The sequence below is a fragment of the Anas acuta genome, chromosome 11 (genome assembly GCF_963932015.1).
Source record: "Anas acuta chromosome 11, bAnaAcu1.1, whole genome shotgun sequence".
In the NCBI taxonomy this organism is placed as follows: domain Eukaryota; kingdom Metazoa; phylum Chordata; class Aves; order Anseriformes; family Anatidae; genus Anas; species Anas acuta.
The window spans coordinates 2,989,131-3,006,240 of record NC_088989.1 but is presented as its reverse complement, the minus strand read 5'-3'; the positions used below and the strand labels follow the sequence as shown (position 1 = coordinate 3,006,240).

Below are 17,110 nucleotides of genomic sequence, written 5' to 3'. Positions count from 1 at the left end.
TGCAATTTCCTCTCAGTTATTCTCTCTGATTCAAACAACATATTTTGGTGTATAAAGAGAGTCTAAATGAAAGTACTGAACAAAAGAGTAAAAATGAGGCTTCTCAGAGCATTGATGTTACAAGAAAACAGCTTAAAGTCCTATTAGCTTTCAATGTACAATCTAATAGAGGAGAAAACAAAGCAGAAATGGAAAGGAGATCCTGCCTAAAAATAAATAAATAAATAAATAAATAATAAAAATAAAAATAGCTCTATGCCAGTCAAAATCTCTTGCTAAATATTTATATGCAGTCATGGCCAGGTTTGATGCAGATAGTTTTCATGGGCTTTCACAGTTCACAATTTTAGAGTGATACATTTTAAATAAGTGCATACATTAAGGCTAAAGTTATCCCAAATATTATCTCTCTCCATATTAGAAAATCCAGAATAAAATCATTACCCTTATCATACAGCAGATAAATGTAAAAGCTTTTATTTTTATTTATTTATTTTTTTATTTATTCTGAAAGTGTCTTTGGTTCTCATTCCTGGCTGGTGTAAATTAACATTTCCCCATAAATCTCAAAGCTATTCCTACTTACACCACTGGAGTATCCAAACCTGTTTACCTGTCAAAAAAAATGAGAACACCTCCAGAATAGTAAGCTCAAGCTCAAATCTCTTTAGTGTATCCAGGAAGAGAAAACATGTATAAATACTTATTACTATTCAAGCTAACATTTTGCTTTTCTAACATATTCTGAATCTATATAAATTGACTGCTGCATATCCAGCAGATGCAAATGTACTGATACTTATATGTGTGACTCATTTGGAGTGCAGTATAATTATCAAGACATAAAATCAGTTTCTAAAAAAATCATCTGTTATGTGCAAAACAGGAGTCCGGTAGTAATTAACGTAATCAAATGTATTAATGTTTCTCTCTTTCTCTTACTCGCTTGCTGACACTTGGTAAGGTCTGCTTTCTGAATGAGCAAATCGCTCATACATGAACCCTAGGAAACAGGATGGATTGCAGAAGAAATTCATTAATAAACAAACAAGAATCAATTAATCTTAGGTGTAGAAGAACATCATATTTTTTAAGCAACATGGTACAATTGGTATATATGGTGTGAGCTGACTTTGAAGTAACTTTGAAGGAACCTAGATGTGCCAATGGAATTCCCAGAAAAAAAAAAAAAAAAAAAAAAAAGGCATATTTAATTGTATGAAAAGGGAAAATAGGCTGGTCTTATTTTAAATGTGCCAAGTGATTCTTTAAAATAAAAAGAGCCTCTAACCTTGTGCTTATATTTAGATCACATTAACATGTGCTTCTCCTTATATATTCAGCCACATAGCTCATGTTTTCTTTACAAATTGCTAATTTAAATAGAAAAATAAAGTCTATAAGCTGTACTGTGCTTTGAAACATGATCATCATCTTCTAAAAATCCAAACAGCGCTTAATGTCTGATATGTGGCAAGTTGTTAAAGAAAGACATGGCTATTTATATTTCATTAAATCCTAATAAATCATTTATCTTCTGAGCCTTAATTGAGAGTGGCAGGCCTTCTGTTCACCCAGATCAGGCTTGGTTGAACAGGGAAACATCACCCAGTTTCCATCTATTTGCCCTTCCTCCTCTCTGGCTTATCCAGTGCATGGACTACAGCTCTTGCATGGGCATTGCCCTTTACATGTTCGTACTTGTCTCACAGTCATTGAGACAAAATACTGCAAAGCAACTATCTCTGGTAATTTTTTCAGGACTGAACATACCATCTAGGACAAATCAGCCAGATTTATGATATTAAAACCATAAGCTGAAATAGAAGACCCGTGCCATTATTTCACTGGGGAAAGGCTTAGGACTCTGCTTCTTGCTGCTGTGTGGTTTGTTCCCCCCAAAATTCAGATGAATAATAAAATAAAATAAAATAAAATAAAATAAAATAAAATAAAATAAAATAAAATAAAATAAAATAAAATACTAGTAATAAAAAGTCATAACTTTAAGGTGGTAGGAATAATTAAAAGCATAATTACCAGCATCTCTGTTCCTGGAGTCATGGAGTCACTTTTAATCATTAAATGATTAAAACTAGGACAATAAACTTCATCGCAGCTAAATGACAACTGGGCTCAGTTGGCCCGACATTGGCATGGCTATTATGAATTTTTCCGTAGGTTTGTTTAAAAGACTTCCCCTTCTTTCCATTTTCTGAATTCCATCAGCATCCAGATCTGTTGCTCAAGCAGAACAGGTGAACAAGCATGTTTGTTCCCCATCTAGACACTAGTACAATCACTCTGCTATTCTACTCCCTGTCTTAAAAAACGTAGATTATGATGAATTAAGTCCGATTTTACATAGAAACCAGCTTGATTATGTTCTTCTTTTCTTCGTTATCAAGGAGATTCTAAATAATAGCAATAAACAGAAATAACATCAGCAAGGAGGAAGGGAATGGTAAGGATCATCATTTCATGCTGAATCATTTACTTGTTAAACAATAAGCCCTGAAATTAACTGTCCCTCCTGACACATATGCATGCATATATGCATGCAAATAAAATGATTAGAGACTTCATCTTAGGCAAAAATAATGGCCATGTATGGTTCAGCTAATCTTACAGTCACCCTGGCATTACTGTCTTGCCTGGTTCCTATTTATATTATTTATTATTCAACATAGTCTCATTGCCAGCTGGTTTAAATTCATCTAACCTGTAAGTATTTGTGTCCTCCGAGGTCAGCACAGAAATAGTCCCAGCCTCCTTATTTGTTGCTGCAGAGAAATGCATGGCTATTACAAAATCTAAATATTTCCTGACAGCTCTCTGGGGAAATCTGAGGTTAATAATTTACATTCATGGTGTCGTTAATACCTTCTGCCAGGCTGAAGACCACTTGTTAATAACTTGGCAGATTTCCAGGTTCCTGTCCAAAATTAGCTCTGTTTTCACTTTGGGCTTTGTTTACAAATATGAACACTAATCCATGAATTCCCAAGGCAGCAGTGATAGGCACACTCCCTGCTCCCCTTCTGAAGGAATTTCTCCAGGCCCCTGGTCCAAAAGAGTGTTTCTCCAGCTCTTCCAATAGGAACTGACTCCACCGATGTTCTGCTCGACCACACGCTGACTTTGGGAGGAGCTTTTGGTGGGTTGGTGGGTGTCTGTGCACAGCGTGCAACCCCACTACGTTGCACACAGGAAACCATGGGTTCTTGCCTTGAGACTGGCTTCTACAAAGTTTTAGCTTTCTTTCCTTTTCCTACAGCTTTTCTGTGGTATTTTGTTTAGCTGGGAAAGTCTGATTTTTATTTTTTATTTTTTCCTGACAAGTTGTCCCAGGATTTCAGTAACCCCAGAAGGAAGCCCAGGAAGCGGCCAGGGGACACTCAATGCACCATGTCTTTCCAAGTGTCACATTTAATATTGAGTCAAAACCACTCATGATACATGTCATGTCTTGCTTTCTTTCATACCTTGTGCCTGACATACTGTGCATGCAAAGTATTTAATTCCTCCCTTCTCCAAAATAGGGAATATGAAAATGAATAGTTTCTTAATAAACTATCTGCAGCAGTATTTTTTTACGTAGAAAAAGCTGCTAGCCAGGTGCTGCAATGATGAGCAACTGGTGCTCGTTCTGGGCTTGGGAGCCCAGCGTCTGAAGCTGGCTGGCTGTAATTGGGAGGAATAACAAACAATGAGCAACAATGAAATGCAAGAGAGAGAGATCATTTCAGATGTTAGAGCAATAAACTGCAAATGAGATTCTGTGCCAGTAAATGTATGATCCATCAACAAGCCAAGAACAATAAAAAGGGGGACTCTCCCAGTGAACAGTAAATTCCTGCTGCATGCTGATCAGAGGAGATCTGTGAGCTGTTGCAGGGAAATCCCCTTGCCCTTTAGCTCAAGGACTGGGTGCCAGAGAAAGGCATCGCTGGGTGTTGGAGCCTCATAACTATGCTTCTGTGTAATGCAGTAGTTTGTCCTCAGCAGGAGCAGTAGGAACCAAATGAGCTGACCTGAACCTCCACGCACTGTGTTCCCCTCCACGGCCACCAGCCGGAGGTATAGAGGCATAAGGAATGCAGGAGGAAGAGTTTTTCTACTGAAGGCTATTATTCTGTTTGAAAGGAGAGCCCCATAAAGATATCACAATACCTCTAATATGGATTTTAATAAAAAGATCTGTGATATTAAATATGAAGCAAGCAAAAGATTACAATGAAAACTCTGAATAGCAGACTTTACAGTGGCACAAATTAAAGTGTTCCTGTGATATAAGGCTCATATTGAAACAACTGCTGCCTGCATGAGATCTTGAAAGAGGTGAAGTCTTCGAGATATCATTGTAAAGGTTTATCAGCAGTTCCTTTATTAATATCCCCATCCTTGAAGATACCTACACAGTATCTTTTGAAGACATTCTAATTTTGATCCCATTTTACTGAAGAAATGGGAATTTTGCTTCTAACTTCAATTGGAATAGAATCAAGGTTCTTATTATTATTAAACTGATAATATTTGGAAGGCTGTTTTCTAGAGTTCTTAAGCTTTTACTCACAGGTATTATGTAGATATTAAACTTTGTATGCATGAAGAATATTGCATGCTTTTAGCATTTGCATAACATTTAGACATTTAGTTTTAGTGTTTTTGAATATGTTAAAATAAATACAATAATTAGTTCACAAGTTATATTTTCAAGTTTGGTAAATTTTTCAGATCTATCCCAGTATTTCATAATACTGGGATAGATCAGTCCACACACTTTGACCAAATTTCTACAGTCTTTCTTATCAGACTTTTTCTGTCAATGTTTGTTCAGTAATTACTATGGACTGTATTGAGTGATCAGTAGAGAATCTTGTAATTGCTGGAAACTATCTATATGATAAAAACTTCTCAACTCAAACTTACATGGACACTGTTCTCTTCTGTATTTTGCAGAGATGTCTGAAGATTAGTTTGAAGCTCCCATGTCATTGAAACTTATAGGACATGTGAATGTCCACTCCTACATATATAGAAGTTAAATGATAGCAGCACTATTTTATCTGAAGAATGTGTACAGCCATCATATGTCCCTTGTAGTTCTGTCAGTTACAAGAAAAAGAGATGGGAAGTCCTACACCAGGATGGATAACCTGAATGACACCTGAATTTCAAAGTCATAATCCAAGCCCTTATATAAAGCTCATGTATGGCTTAAATTTCCACCATGTTGTAGTAGATGTTAAAATCCTTCTATAATGTCTTTATTTAACTATTCTGATTAGTAGGTTCTGCATGGAAACTTGGACTTTCAACAGGTCTAATAATGAATACTTCTTTGGTATATACAGCATTATTTAATTGCTTAATAATTATGATTGTTTCTGGTTTTCATCTGAGAAGATTTTGATCGCAGATGATAGTCCTCATGCTGATACAGGGGCACAGCAAGGGATGAAACTAAAAGAGCAAGAGCTCTGTCTTGATAAATGTAAAAAATAGCTAGGTGACTAAACCACTGTGCCGAAACTAAAACGGCATTAGATCTTGTTCCTGTCATTGTGAGGTCTTGCAGTCATCCAGATGGGGGAATGACTGAAAAATTTGTAGGTCAGTCCACCCTCTTTTAGTGAAAACCTTCTGTGAAAGGTTGGGGAATAGCTGGATCTTGACTCCCTCTGGAGATGACTGAGGCTATGACTGTGTTACACAGCTGGGCCAGGAACTTAACGTATTCTCAAGTCTAGTAACTTATGTAATATATATATATATTATTTTTTTTCTGTTTTCATACATACTGCATACTATACAACACAAGACTTAAGCTGCAAACAGAAATGTAAAAGAAATGGAAAATTGTATTTGAGTTTAATTCTTCCAGCACGCATCCAAGACTGGTGTATCTGCAAGTGCAAAGAGATAGCAGGTCAATAGCACATAAGCTTTTGGCAAAGCACTGTAAATATTGCCTACAGAAACTTCGAAGCTTGAATTAGTTTTGCCTTCCCTCAGTTGCTGGAAACATGGCAGTCATTGCTAAATACTGCTATCACTGCTGCAAATCTTTCTTTAAGGTTATCCATTTTGCCCCAGGAAGCTTTTGTGGCTGACATTTTTCTTTCTATCAAACAACATAAGATAAATAATTACTCTGCTTTGCCTCACTCTGCTTCTTCCTCACTTCTGTTTAGTTTATGAAAAGAATTGCAGGCTACCAATCCACAGTCAAAGACACCTAGGCTTATCCTCGTTACAAATTTACTGTATCAAACACATTTTCCTGAAATCAGAAGCAATAATTTCTTCTTGAAGCAGAGGATACTTAGCACTGAGACACATGTAGTGAAACTGAAGTGCAATTGTAGTGGGGTATGAGTCCTTGTGTTTCTTGATATCACATTTTAGGATCTTAAAGTTGAGCAGCTTACTCACTGTAAATGGATGCTGATCCTTGCTACCGCCTCCAGTGATGAATACTAATCTTCATGATATATATTTCTAAACTACTTTAGCCAATACAATTGCTTTTTACATTACATAGGGTAATGTGGGGTGACTAACTAGCAGAAAACAATCATTCACTGAATAATTTAAAAGATGCATACAATGACTTGCCTCAATTAAGTGTCAAATATTTTTTACTATCCTCAATTTGGGCAGTCTTACATATAAATAGCATTCCAATAGGTAATCCTCCTTGTGCTGGAGACTACAGAATAGAAATTGCTATAAAGTAAAGGGTCGACTCTGAAACCATACATTTTCTTTAACTGAATTGAGCCACAACATGTTTATATACAAAGCCAGGCAGGATAAGTAGCTACAGATGTCATGCAAAATGAAATAAATAAAGAGGAATACAATTTCTGGTATTTTATTTGTAATGAAATCAGGGCCTGTGGTTCTGGTAATGGGCTAAGCAGTTCATTTGAATGCCATTTACTGTTCTGGGCAGTGTTAACCTGAATTGGAAGAATATTTTAGTTTTATCATTTCCCTGAAAGATTTCTGGAGATGAGTCTGGACTGAAGCCAACACTTGGCACAGCTCAGCATTGTTCTTGAAAGGCTGCAGGTGTGAAGACATACCCTGAAGGGAGGTATATTGGCTGCACAAGGGCACCCTAACATTCCCCACGCAGATTAATGCGTCTCAAAGTAAGAAACCAATAGACCAGACAGGGTTTATAACGGATAGAAAACCCTTCACCACTCTTCAGATTAAAACAATTTCTGCGTTAGTTTTATCCTACTACACCACAATTAAATATTTTTGTCTTTATTTATCATACATATCACTGCAAAGAGTAGAAATAACACTGTAATCTCATGTTAAAAAAGTTACTAAAATTGAGATGATTGAATCAAATTATACCTTTGTTTGTACTATGTATATACATACAGACTTGAATACATATAGACACATACATATGTAAAAAGCTAATATGTCTACATCTCCTAAGTTTCAGGGAAACACTACCAACAGTGCTGAAGTGTGAGTAGCAAAATTTTATACTGCCCAAGAGAAAACCTTTTCAGAATGATTGCTGGCATTGCATACAGTGTGTAAACTGAAATAAAATAAAATAAAATAAAATAAAAATCGTAATAAAAGTACTAGTAAAAATACTTCAAACAACATGGACCATATGCAATAACTGTACCTTTACTGTGCTTTCCTAAGGATTGGTTAAGCACAAGGACTGTGATTGTATTACAAAGCTAAATTCATTACAACTTAAGCATGCTACTGTTGAAAGACATTTTTATGCTGATATGTCAACAGCTCAACACACTCGGGTTTGTATCTTTCAGTCTTTATATTTGGGTTAAATAAGAGCAAATCCTCTCATTGCCTCTTTCCTATTGAGACTCAATTACCTACAGTTGTGAATGCCCATGCAAATGGTTGTGCTGTTGCATGACATAGGTGCATATATTCACAATGTTTTGATGAAAGTGTATGCTCCAACATCTTCCCAGGGCACTGCCACAGCAATGCTAGCAGGATGCTAACTGCACACAGAGCACATGGGTACTTTCTGCAGTGCATTTTTAGGACAGGAGGGCTTCTGTTTCCAAGCAGGTCCAGACAGTTTATGCTTCCATTGCAATCCTCATTGGACAATATTCAAAGACATGGTATAAAGCTTTATAAATGCTGCTTTCAGTGAAAATGAATCTATATGAAAAATCAAAATGATTTTAAAAATGTGAAAATTCTGTTACCTTTTGTACTCATATGAAAAAAGAGTAAATCCTCAGAAGAATCCTTCGTCATGGGATGAGTAGGTTCAACTGACGGAGGAGTGGTGGATCCTTTTTGACAGCTTGCTCAACGCAAACCTTTTGCCTTGTCCCGTTATTATTCAGTAAGCCAGTTATGCCCATCATACATGCTTATTTCAATATCATTGAATCCATCTGTGGAGATGAAATTACCCATCTCAGACACAAAAGTAGAGTCCAGTCCATTACCCCTCATATACCAATGTGGTGCCTTAAAGTGGGGAGTTTAAGGAATAAAAGCATCCATGTTGTCATATGCTACATTGATCACAATGTCACCTGAAACACAATGAACTGTTAGGATTTTGGAAAATGTTTTGAAAAGATAAGACTTGACCCACCCCCCCAAAAAAAAAAAAAAAAGAAAAAAAAAAAGAATTTAAATTACAAATAAGCTACAGTATTTTCTGTTTCTCTAGCAAAAGTAAGCTATAGGAGTCAGGAATGAAAAACAAATGACAATTCAAGTCCTTTTGTGAAAAAGGGAATATAAGAGTAATAAGTAATAAGTAATAAGCAATAAGTATCAGACACCTTAGTTAAATAAGTCAGGTACTTTTCTCCTTTGAAATATGGTTCAATAATTTTAAATAAGCACTAAGTACTACAACAGCATAGGTAAATCTTGCTGGAACCTGTAAAGCTGGTCTTTTCTGCTTCTGCTCTGGTAGTTACAAGTATTTGCTATTCAGTCTGTTATGGATATCTGGAAAATAGTTTGAGTGCAGAAAGCGCCTCAGGGATAAAAAGTTTGAAAAGAAAAATGTAGCTGTATATCATTGGCATTCATGAGAAAATTCACATTAGATGCCTTCAAATCAGGTGCTCAGGAGACAATATAGAGATCAGGAGCTATGGTGTGCCAAGAATGCAAGCCTAGCTGGGACAGACTCAGCTTATTTCCTGGCAGACGAAGAATACAAAAGTATGTAAGGCCAAATTCAAAAGAAAATATAGATGTGTGGAAGCTGGTGGGAGGGACAGCTGAGGCTGCAGAATAAAAAGGCTATGCATGCACTCCCTGGATTATAGCCTCTTATCTCCACATTTTTATACTTTTCCTCCTACATGCGTTCCACAGATCTCTTTCTATAGGTAGTTACACCAATATACGGGCTCCGGATTGAAGCTCCTCTGCCAGCATCACTGTGGAATTTTGCCCCCAAATCCCTGTTGTTAGTCACTGCTTCTTTCACCAGGTCAAAAAGTTACTCCTTCTGCAAACATAGCTACATTTTGCCATGGGTAAAAATGTCAATTTGCTTGAATTTAGCTAAGAGCAAAATCTCATCATTCCCACTGCCTGACAACTTTTACCTTGGAAAGATGTCAGTTTGCCACCTGAACTGACTCCTTTTTGCTTTTACAATGATAACAGACAGTTGTGGCAGAAATGTGAAATGTTGCATATTTTCATGAAAGCTCAGATGACACTAGAATTGCATTTTATTCTTTGTCAAAGACTTGATCTTGTAAATGTTTTGTTACTCAAAAAAATAAGCAGTAGAAGAAAGTATAGGTCTCAAAACCTGAAACCAAGGCAATACAGTACTTTAAACCTCTGTTCAAACTATGAACTAATGAACAAAATATTAGTATTTATGTTACTTCATTAAATATATGCCAAACAACTTTCATTAATAAATGAATCTATATCTTATCACTTCCAGATCTAATTTTCAGGAGAAAAAAAAAAAAAAAAAAAAAGCGGTATAATTGTATAATTGCAAGCTTAGGAATTAGGAGAATTAGGACATATGCTAAAATAGCTTTCCCTCTATGTTTTAAGTGCAATGCAAAATGCAGTGCAATATAAGTGCAGTGAAAAAAAAAAAAAAAAGTTATTTATCTCATGTTTATATCTCCTGCCCAAATACCATGTTTAGATTCAAATTATCAATATTCCCGATATCCCAAAATAAATGTTGTGATGTTGTGATGAAAGAAATGATTTTGTACCTTTTCTCTCCAGTAACATTACCTGCAGCATTTGCAATGGGAAGCAGGTGATGCACGGCTTGGCCAGGCAGTGCCATAGTTGGCCAGTAGGTTTCCCGCAAACTCATAGCAGCCACTTTATTTCCACTGCAGAATTTCTGTCTGTTCATCTCAGGTTTGCACCTGTATGTCCCACACATCATGTTTGGAAGTCTCAGCATTATATAGGTTTCCTTCTCTGACACATGAAAAGAAAAAGTGGCAGCTAAAAAACATCTGTGTGTTGAGTCCTTTCCTAGTGACTTGTTTTCTCTCATGGAAAAAATAAAATAAAAAATAAAAAATAATGATGCTGACTACTTCTGTAACAAATATATTTGTATAAATTACACCCTGTTGACAAATGGATGTGCAATCAGTATTTTTAGGGGAAAATGTAATGTTTCCCACATGATCATATTTAACATACTTTGTTTTCCATCTATCTATCTAGACCGATGGTTCAAACTGTGACATAACAATTATAATAAGTGATAGTGTTACATCCAGAAAACAAAGAGTATGATGGCACGATTTATCTTGTTACATTTCTTGATTTAATGCCAGTTTGGGGTTTCTAGTCTGAACCAGATTTTTCTTATGTCATAAATATTTCATTTTTTTCATTTATTCTTGATTTAGTTTGACAGTAAATAATCCCATGGAAGCTGCTGTTGGAAAGACGTTGTAAAAATTATTAAGTGCCTGCTTGCCAGTTAGGTCCTTGTGTTTGTCAGTGAAATAAGTAAAACAGTTGGGTTACTTACAGGAAATGTATATATATATACATACATATATATATATATGTATATCTGCAGTAATGCCCCAGATTTGCAGCCTCAAAAGGAGCTACAGTTCTGGAGATTAATCAATAGCCTACAGAAATATGAATAGTTTCGGAAATATATTCTGGATACTGTCAGCAGGAGGTATTTGCTTCTTGGTTTCAAAAGACTTACATACAATTGAAAGAGGGGACGAGTAAACAGATTTATTTTTTTGGAAGGAATTGTCCTTGTAGGAAAGGGCAAATATCTTGGAAGAGGAGGCATGTGATCAGTTAATTGGGTTGTATTGGTGATTTTCTGTGACTCAAAATATTCCCCCCTGGAAAGCACATGAGTAATATTGGAGTGTTTAAGTTCTATTTCTTTTGAGCCATAATTAGTGCCTTTGGCAACAGTTGCACCTTTAAAAGGGATTTCAGCAGGTGTGTGCAAAATAACTTGCATGGTAAATACTTAATGACCAGAAACAGAACGTGTTTGCGAAAACCTGAGGAAAGGAAGTTGGGTGGGGGAAGAGTGGGAAGCACTGGGAAATGCTCGCTGCCCATATCCAGGAAAACAACAAGAGAAAAACATGCAGCACAGGAGATGAATGCAAATAGAAACGCCAAGGAAACACAGCTCATGGGAATGTGCAAAATTCATTGCAATAACTTCAGCAAAACAAGGGTAAAGCATTGACAAATACTGCTTCTTATCTGCTGATGCTGAGAGCCCATTCACATCCAACAAGGTGCTCTGTCAGTAAATGGGCACTTTGAGCCTCCTCTCCCAGAGGTGCTGCTGGACACACAGGTCGTGGTTGTTTGAGGAACCTTCCTGCAGACAACAGATCCCTCCCGTGAACCCAGCATTAGAAAAAGGATAAAACTGGGAAACAGGAAGGCAGGGACATGAGGAAAAGTCAAAGTCACAATATTAATATAAGACATGGGAGGAATTAACATGAAACCTTAGCAAATAAGAAAAACTCTCCCTTAACTGACAAACAAAACCAGATAACAATTGCCATGTCTGCAGTATTGATCTGGAAGGGTACATTCTGTTTAGGAAGGACAAGTAAAAAAAGATAAGATTTTTTTTTTTGTCTTAAATATCTGTGATGTGTACACCAGCTTTGAGACAAATATTGACAAACAGAAGAAAGTGTGTGAAATAAATATGATCCAATTCAATAAGGAAAAGTACAAGGCTTCACACTTAGGTAGGAATAATCGATGCACACGTTTGGTATAGGCAGAAGGTTTAAAGAAGGAGTTAGAGTGGAGCCTGAGCTGAATGCAAGTTGGTTTTTTTTTTGTTGTTGTTTGTGTTTTTTTTTTTTAAAGAACAATCTTCATTTGGGGATGTGAAAATAGCAAATGGCTGTTTGGCACTGGTTCCTCAGGTGAGCGACTGTGCCCAGCTCTGGGCAGTGTGCTTAAAGAAAAGTGCCTGCTGTGCTGAAATAATCCAGAAGAGACAAGGTAAAATAATGATTTAGGATAAACAAAGTAGGAATCCTCTAATATAAGATAAAATAATACTTTCCAAACATGCAAAAGCTATAGAGAGAAATCCGTGTCTATTGATAATAGACAAATAAAAAAAGCTAGGAAGAGTTTTTAAACTGACAACATTATCAGAGTTTCCCAAGGAAGTTACGGACAGTCTTGTATCATTGTAAATCTCTGAAGGATGATAAATATTTGCTAAGTACATTTTAGGTGGATTTAATATTGCTTGGAGCAGGATTGCCTGTTAAAACTATCTTTCTCATTCACATCAGTACTAAATTCGAGGGTAACCCTGTATGATTTTTTTCACACTGGTATGAAAAATGAGACAAATGAGAAGAGGCTATGGATCCCTAAACATGGCTCATAAATGCAATTTCTCAGGGGAAATTTTTTAGCACTTAAAGGGTTTAGAATGATTTTATGATTTTGTAAACCCATTTTATTAAGTAATTTCTCTTTTCAGCTCTTTTATGAACTGATTCCCAACAGTAAATTACAAGTTTACCCTTTGGGAGTTAAGGCCAAACACATATTTTTTTTCCTGGTTTAATACATCATATGTTGACTGAAATGTCAAAGGAAATTAAAGCAAATTATTATGTAAATCCTTGTGGGTGCATGTTTTATATCTGAAGAATAAACCTGATGACAAAAAAAAAAAAAAAAAAAAAAAGTGTTTTTGTTGTTGTTGTTGTTTGGTTTTGTGCAGTACATCTAAAATATTATATTGCTTTTTCCTCCCATATGAGAGCTCCTATTCTGCACCAGTAACTGCTTATGTTACATTACATTCACCAAAGGAGCCTCTCCTGGATTAGAAGGCAGACTACTATAAGGCAAGAAACTTCATGAAGTGTGACTACCATTTAGCAGGCAAGAAGAGTACTTGCGAATACCCTGTCTCCTAACCCAGCCGTGTTTGGTGAATGCACCAAGCACAGATTTTGCTTTCTCGCTTGGAGAAACTTGGTCCTGTGCTCATGTTCTCTGTGCCATAAGGAGAGGATGGATGAGTCTCAGACATTACATATGCTTTTCATGGAGCTCATTTCCAGCTTTGTATCTTTTTTGGAATTAGTTTTGTGTTGGGATGATCCTGATTTATTGTGTTATATGTGTCTGAATCTTCAGTGGTGCAGAAGAACAGGATTTTACACAGGGAAATTGGGGCATTTGTTCTGAATCTCTACTTCAATTACCCAATATCTCTTCCTGTTTTTACAGAATATCAAGGTAGTCACAGGAAGACACACTTTACTTTCTGCTGATTGGATGGGAGGAATTTTTGACCTTGGAAAGTGGAGATGGTGTTGCTATGGAAACTAATAATTCTGCTGCCATTCATGAGCTGCAGCACAGGTAAAATGTTCCACTATTAGTGTTTGTGATTGATAAATCTGTATCAGTATCATAATTCTTCTAGAAAGGAAGCAATTACCAAAACTAACAGTACTTATTTGCATGAACAAGCGACTAAGGAGCTTTTCATTAGAACATCTTTTAATTTAAAAAACCACCAGTTGCTGTCTTTGAACCAGGAAAGCATGTTTCAAGATCATAAGAAACTGTACTTCAGCAAATAGCTTTAAAAAATATTCTAAGCTGTAGCATTGAGAAAAAATTACAATTTTCACTTTGCTAACAGCAAGCACATGCATGCGCATGCATTTCTTAGCCATACTGTAAGAAACTCCCAAGCCAGCAAGTTTAAAAACCAGAATACCTTAGTGAGTATTGTGTGGATGGTTTAGTGCTCACACTTAAAGGAATATCATACCCTCAGAACGCCTCTGTACTGGTAAAGTATCTTTAAATCACATTTAAATTAAAGACAATTGTAAATATTCATTGATGAAATCCAGAACCTGTAAGAATCCTAAGCACTTTCAAAGCAGAAACGCCAAAAGTGAAAGGAAATCTTGCTTCATGCCCAAAGCAAACGGAAATATTTCTTCTGCCCTTGTCTCCAGTTGGCATGGTGATGGACCCTTACACAACCCCTGCTGTCACTGCTCCAAGCCCTGGGCATCCCCTCTGTTCTCAGATGGCATTCAGGGGAGAAAGTGTGGTTGGAGGAAGCAGGACTGCTTTCTCCCATTCTCCTCCTTGAATATCCCTTGTGCTTAATTAGTCCATCAACTGGTAGCTGACATATTGTGAGGTAAAATGTTCTTTTCTGCCTGCCTGGGCTTTGTTCACCATAAGGGTTTGGTGTTCTGAGTTCATTTGTTTTTTGAACCTTTCTTTTAATTCAAAAGGTATAACTTGATAATCCTGCTTCATAAAATCATATAAATGGAATTAACTCATGTGACTCAATACAGACTCATCTGAGACCAGAGACCAATGGTAACTGAACTCTTTGAGGTTATAATGAATTTGGGGATGTACTGACCTTTCACACAGTCTGTGATAGAAACCATGACAACTGTCTTTTGTCTGTAATTAATGTACTGAACTCTAAATATCTGGTATGTTACTTGTGTACTTATGAAGAAATTGTATTAAAGCAACCTCAAATGATACTTAAATTAATTATGTACAGTGTGAGTCAGCAGCTGTTTGAAATGAAGAAACTACAGAAGCAGAGTGCAGACTGCAGTAGTATTTTAAAATACAATTCAAATTAAAACTGATAGCATTTTGTTTAATAGATTCCAGGTGAAAATGTAAATCTCGGGAGCTGACATTCTGTGAAATCAATACTAAGTGGCTGTTTCAGTAACAAACAGCCGACATGTTAAGGACTTCATATTAAAATGCTTGTATATATTTCAAATAAGCAGTCACTTGGTTAGGCCTAAATATGCTGAACTAAACATAACACCAAGTTTAGGAACCCAGTCTTCCCTTTAATTACCTTCAACTATAACCATGTTGGGTGCCCGCTGCACCACCATAGTGTTTATCAACCTTGCTTCCATACTTCTCATACGTCGTTTCTTTATTCACCTAAGTAAAGGACAGTAAAGGACTTTTTTTTTTTTTTTTTTTTTTTATGTATAGGATGCCCTTATGAGTTCTTAATTGCTTTTAGCAGTTTGTGTGCAATAGATGGCGATCCTGAAATTTGAGTCACTGGAGGACCAGCACAGCTTAGTGATGAACAAGATATTCTTACACCCATGTTTTATATTTCAATATATAACCTTTTCCTTCATTTCTTTTCACTAAGCTTTCATTTTAAAAAATTTCTGTCATCTTCATCTTTCTTGTCAGAGGATCATCTTTTAATGAGACAAGTGTCCTGGGCCAACTGAGTTAAAATACACTAGGAGCTCACTTTTATATTAATTTGTTCATTTTTTTAAGACTTAATAGATAAAATTTAAATGTTCCATATTCCTAAGCACCAAGAGTAGACCACAACAGTACCTTTGTCCTGATCCTGCCATCAATTAAGGTGCCCACTGACTTCACCTAGATAAGTTAATTTATACCTCAATATAAATTATCTTCCCTGATTTCAGTGGAGGTATGCTGATTTTTACTATATGGCATTCTGAAATATGCTTGATGGTAATAGTCAAACTTGCACTTACGGGTAAAACTTCTTTGATGGACGACTTGCATCAATATAGTGGTTGATAGAACTGAGTGGGAAAATTAGAAACTATGCTGTGGAGAACAATCTTGTGAGCTGAGACCTGAAAAATAACTCAGGTTGTTGGTCAGCCATTTCTTCCTTGTCTCTATCTCAGTTACACCAGCCATGTAGAATAAAAATGATATGGACCTATAAATTAATTTTAAATCTAAGGATTAAATTTGCTGCATAGCAGAGCTAGATATTATTGCCCCCCAAAATGTCAGTTCAATTACTCAAAAATCAAATTACTCTCTATATTTCAAATCTACGGAAAGCTCATGTATAGAGCATTACTCCCTACAACTCTTATTTTCCAGCAGTGGTGTTTTTTTTTGTTATTGTTTTTGTTTTGTTTTGTTTTGTTTTATGTGACTTAAAAGGGTCTTTGGGGGTTTTCTTGCAAGTGCCTTAAGGGATGAAATAAAACAAAGTAATGTATGCATGCACAGTGACACAGTGAGGGAACAGATTAGACTTTTTTTCATAACCCATTGCTATTTAAATGAGATAATCTGATCTAAGCAGAGCACCAGAGGCGAGAAGGCTGATGAAGATAAACACAGAGATCATTACTTTAAATTCTGTGTATTTGTTATAAGGATGCATGACAGCCTCCTCCTTACAATATAGTTGAAATTTAAACATTGCTTGATATTAACATGCTAAGAAAGAGCACTCACTTTCTGGATTAAAGATTTAGATGGAATTTTGAGAAGCTGATATCAACAGAAAAATTGTCTGAGCACTCAGGAAAGAAAATAAATGTTTCTTCACAAAAAAAGGTGTCTCAAGCTTTCCTCCCATGGCTGCCCTCAGCTCACATTCTGTCCTCTGGAGCTACTGGGCAAGGCTTGTTGCCAGCAGTAGCACTGCAAGAGAGAAAGCCATTTTAAGCATAGCCCAGATGCACATTAGGCTGTTATTTAGAAATGGGAGCTATGCCTGGATCTGCTGCAGGTTGCC

The 17,110-nt window shown here is 36.3% G+C and overlaps 1 protein-coding gene across 3 annotated transcripts in view; it reads left to right on the top strand.

Moving 5' to 3' along the window:
* Positions 1-17,110, top strand: part of LOC137862403 (contactin-6-like) — a 144,840-nt gene that overhangs the window by 14,102 nt on the left and 113,628 nt on the right. For all 3 annotated transcript variants that reach the window (XM_068694462.1, XM_068694460.1, XM_068694461.1), the window contains exon 2: positions 13,783-13,917. In XM_068694462.1, coding sequence (XP_068550563.1) covers positions 13,863-13,917 — 55 coding nt within the window. In that variant the 5' untranslated portion in view covers positions 13,783-13,862. The remainder of the gene's footprint in view (positions 1-13,782; positions 13,918-17,110) is intronic.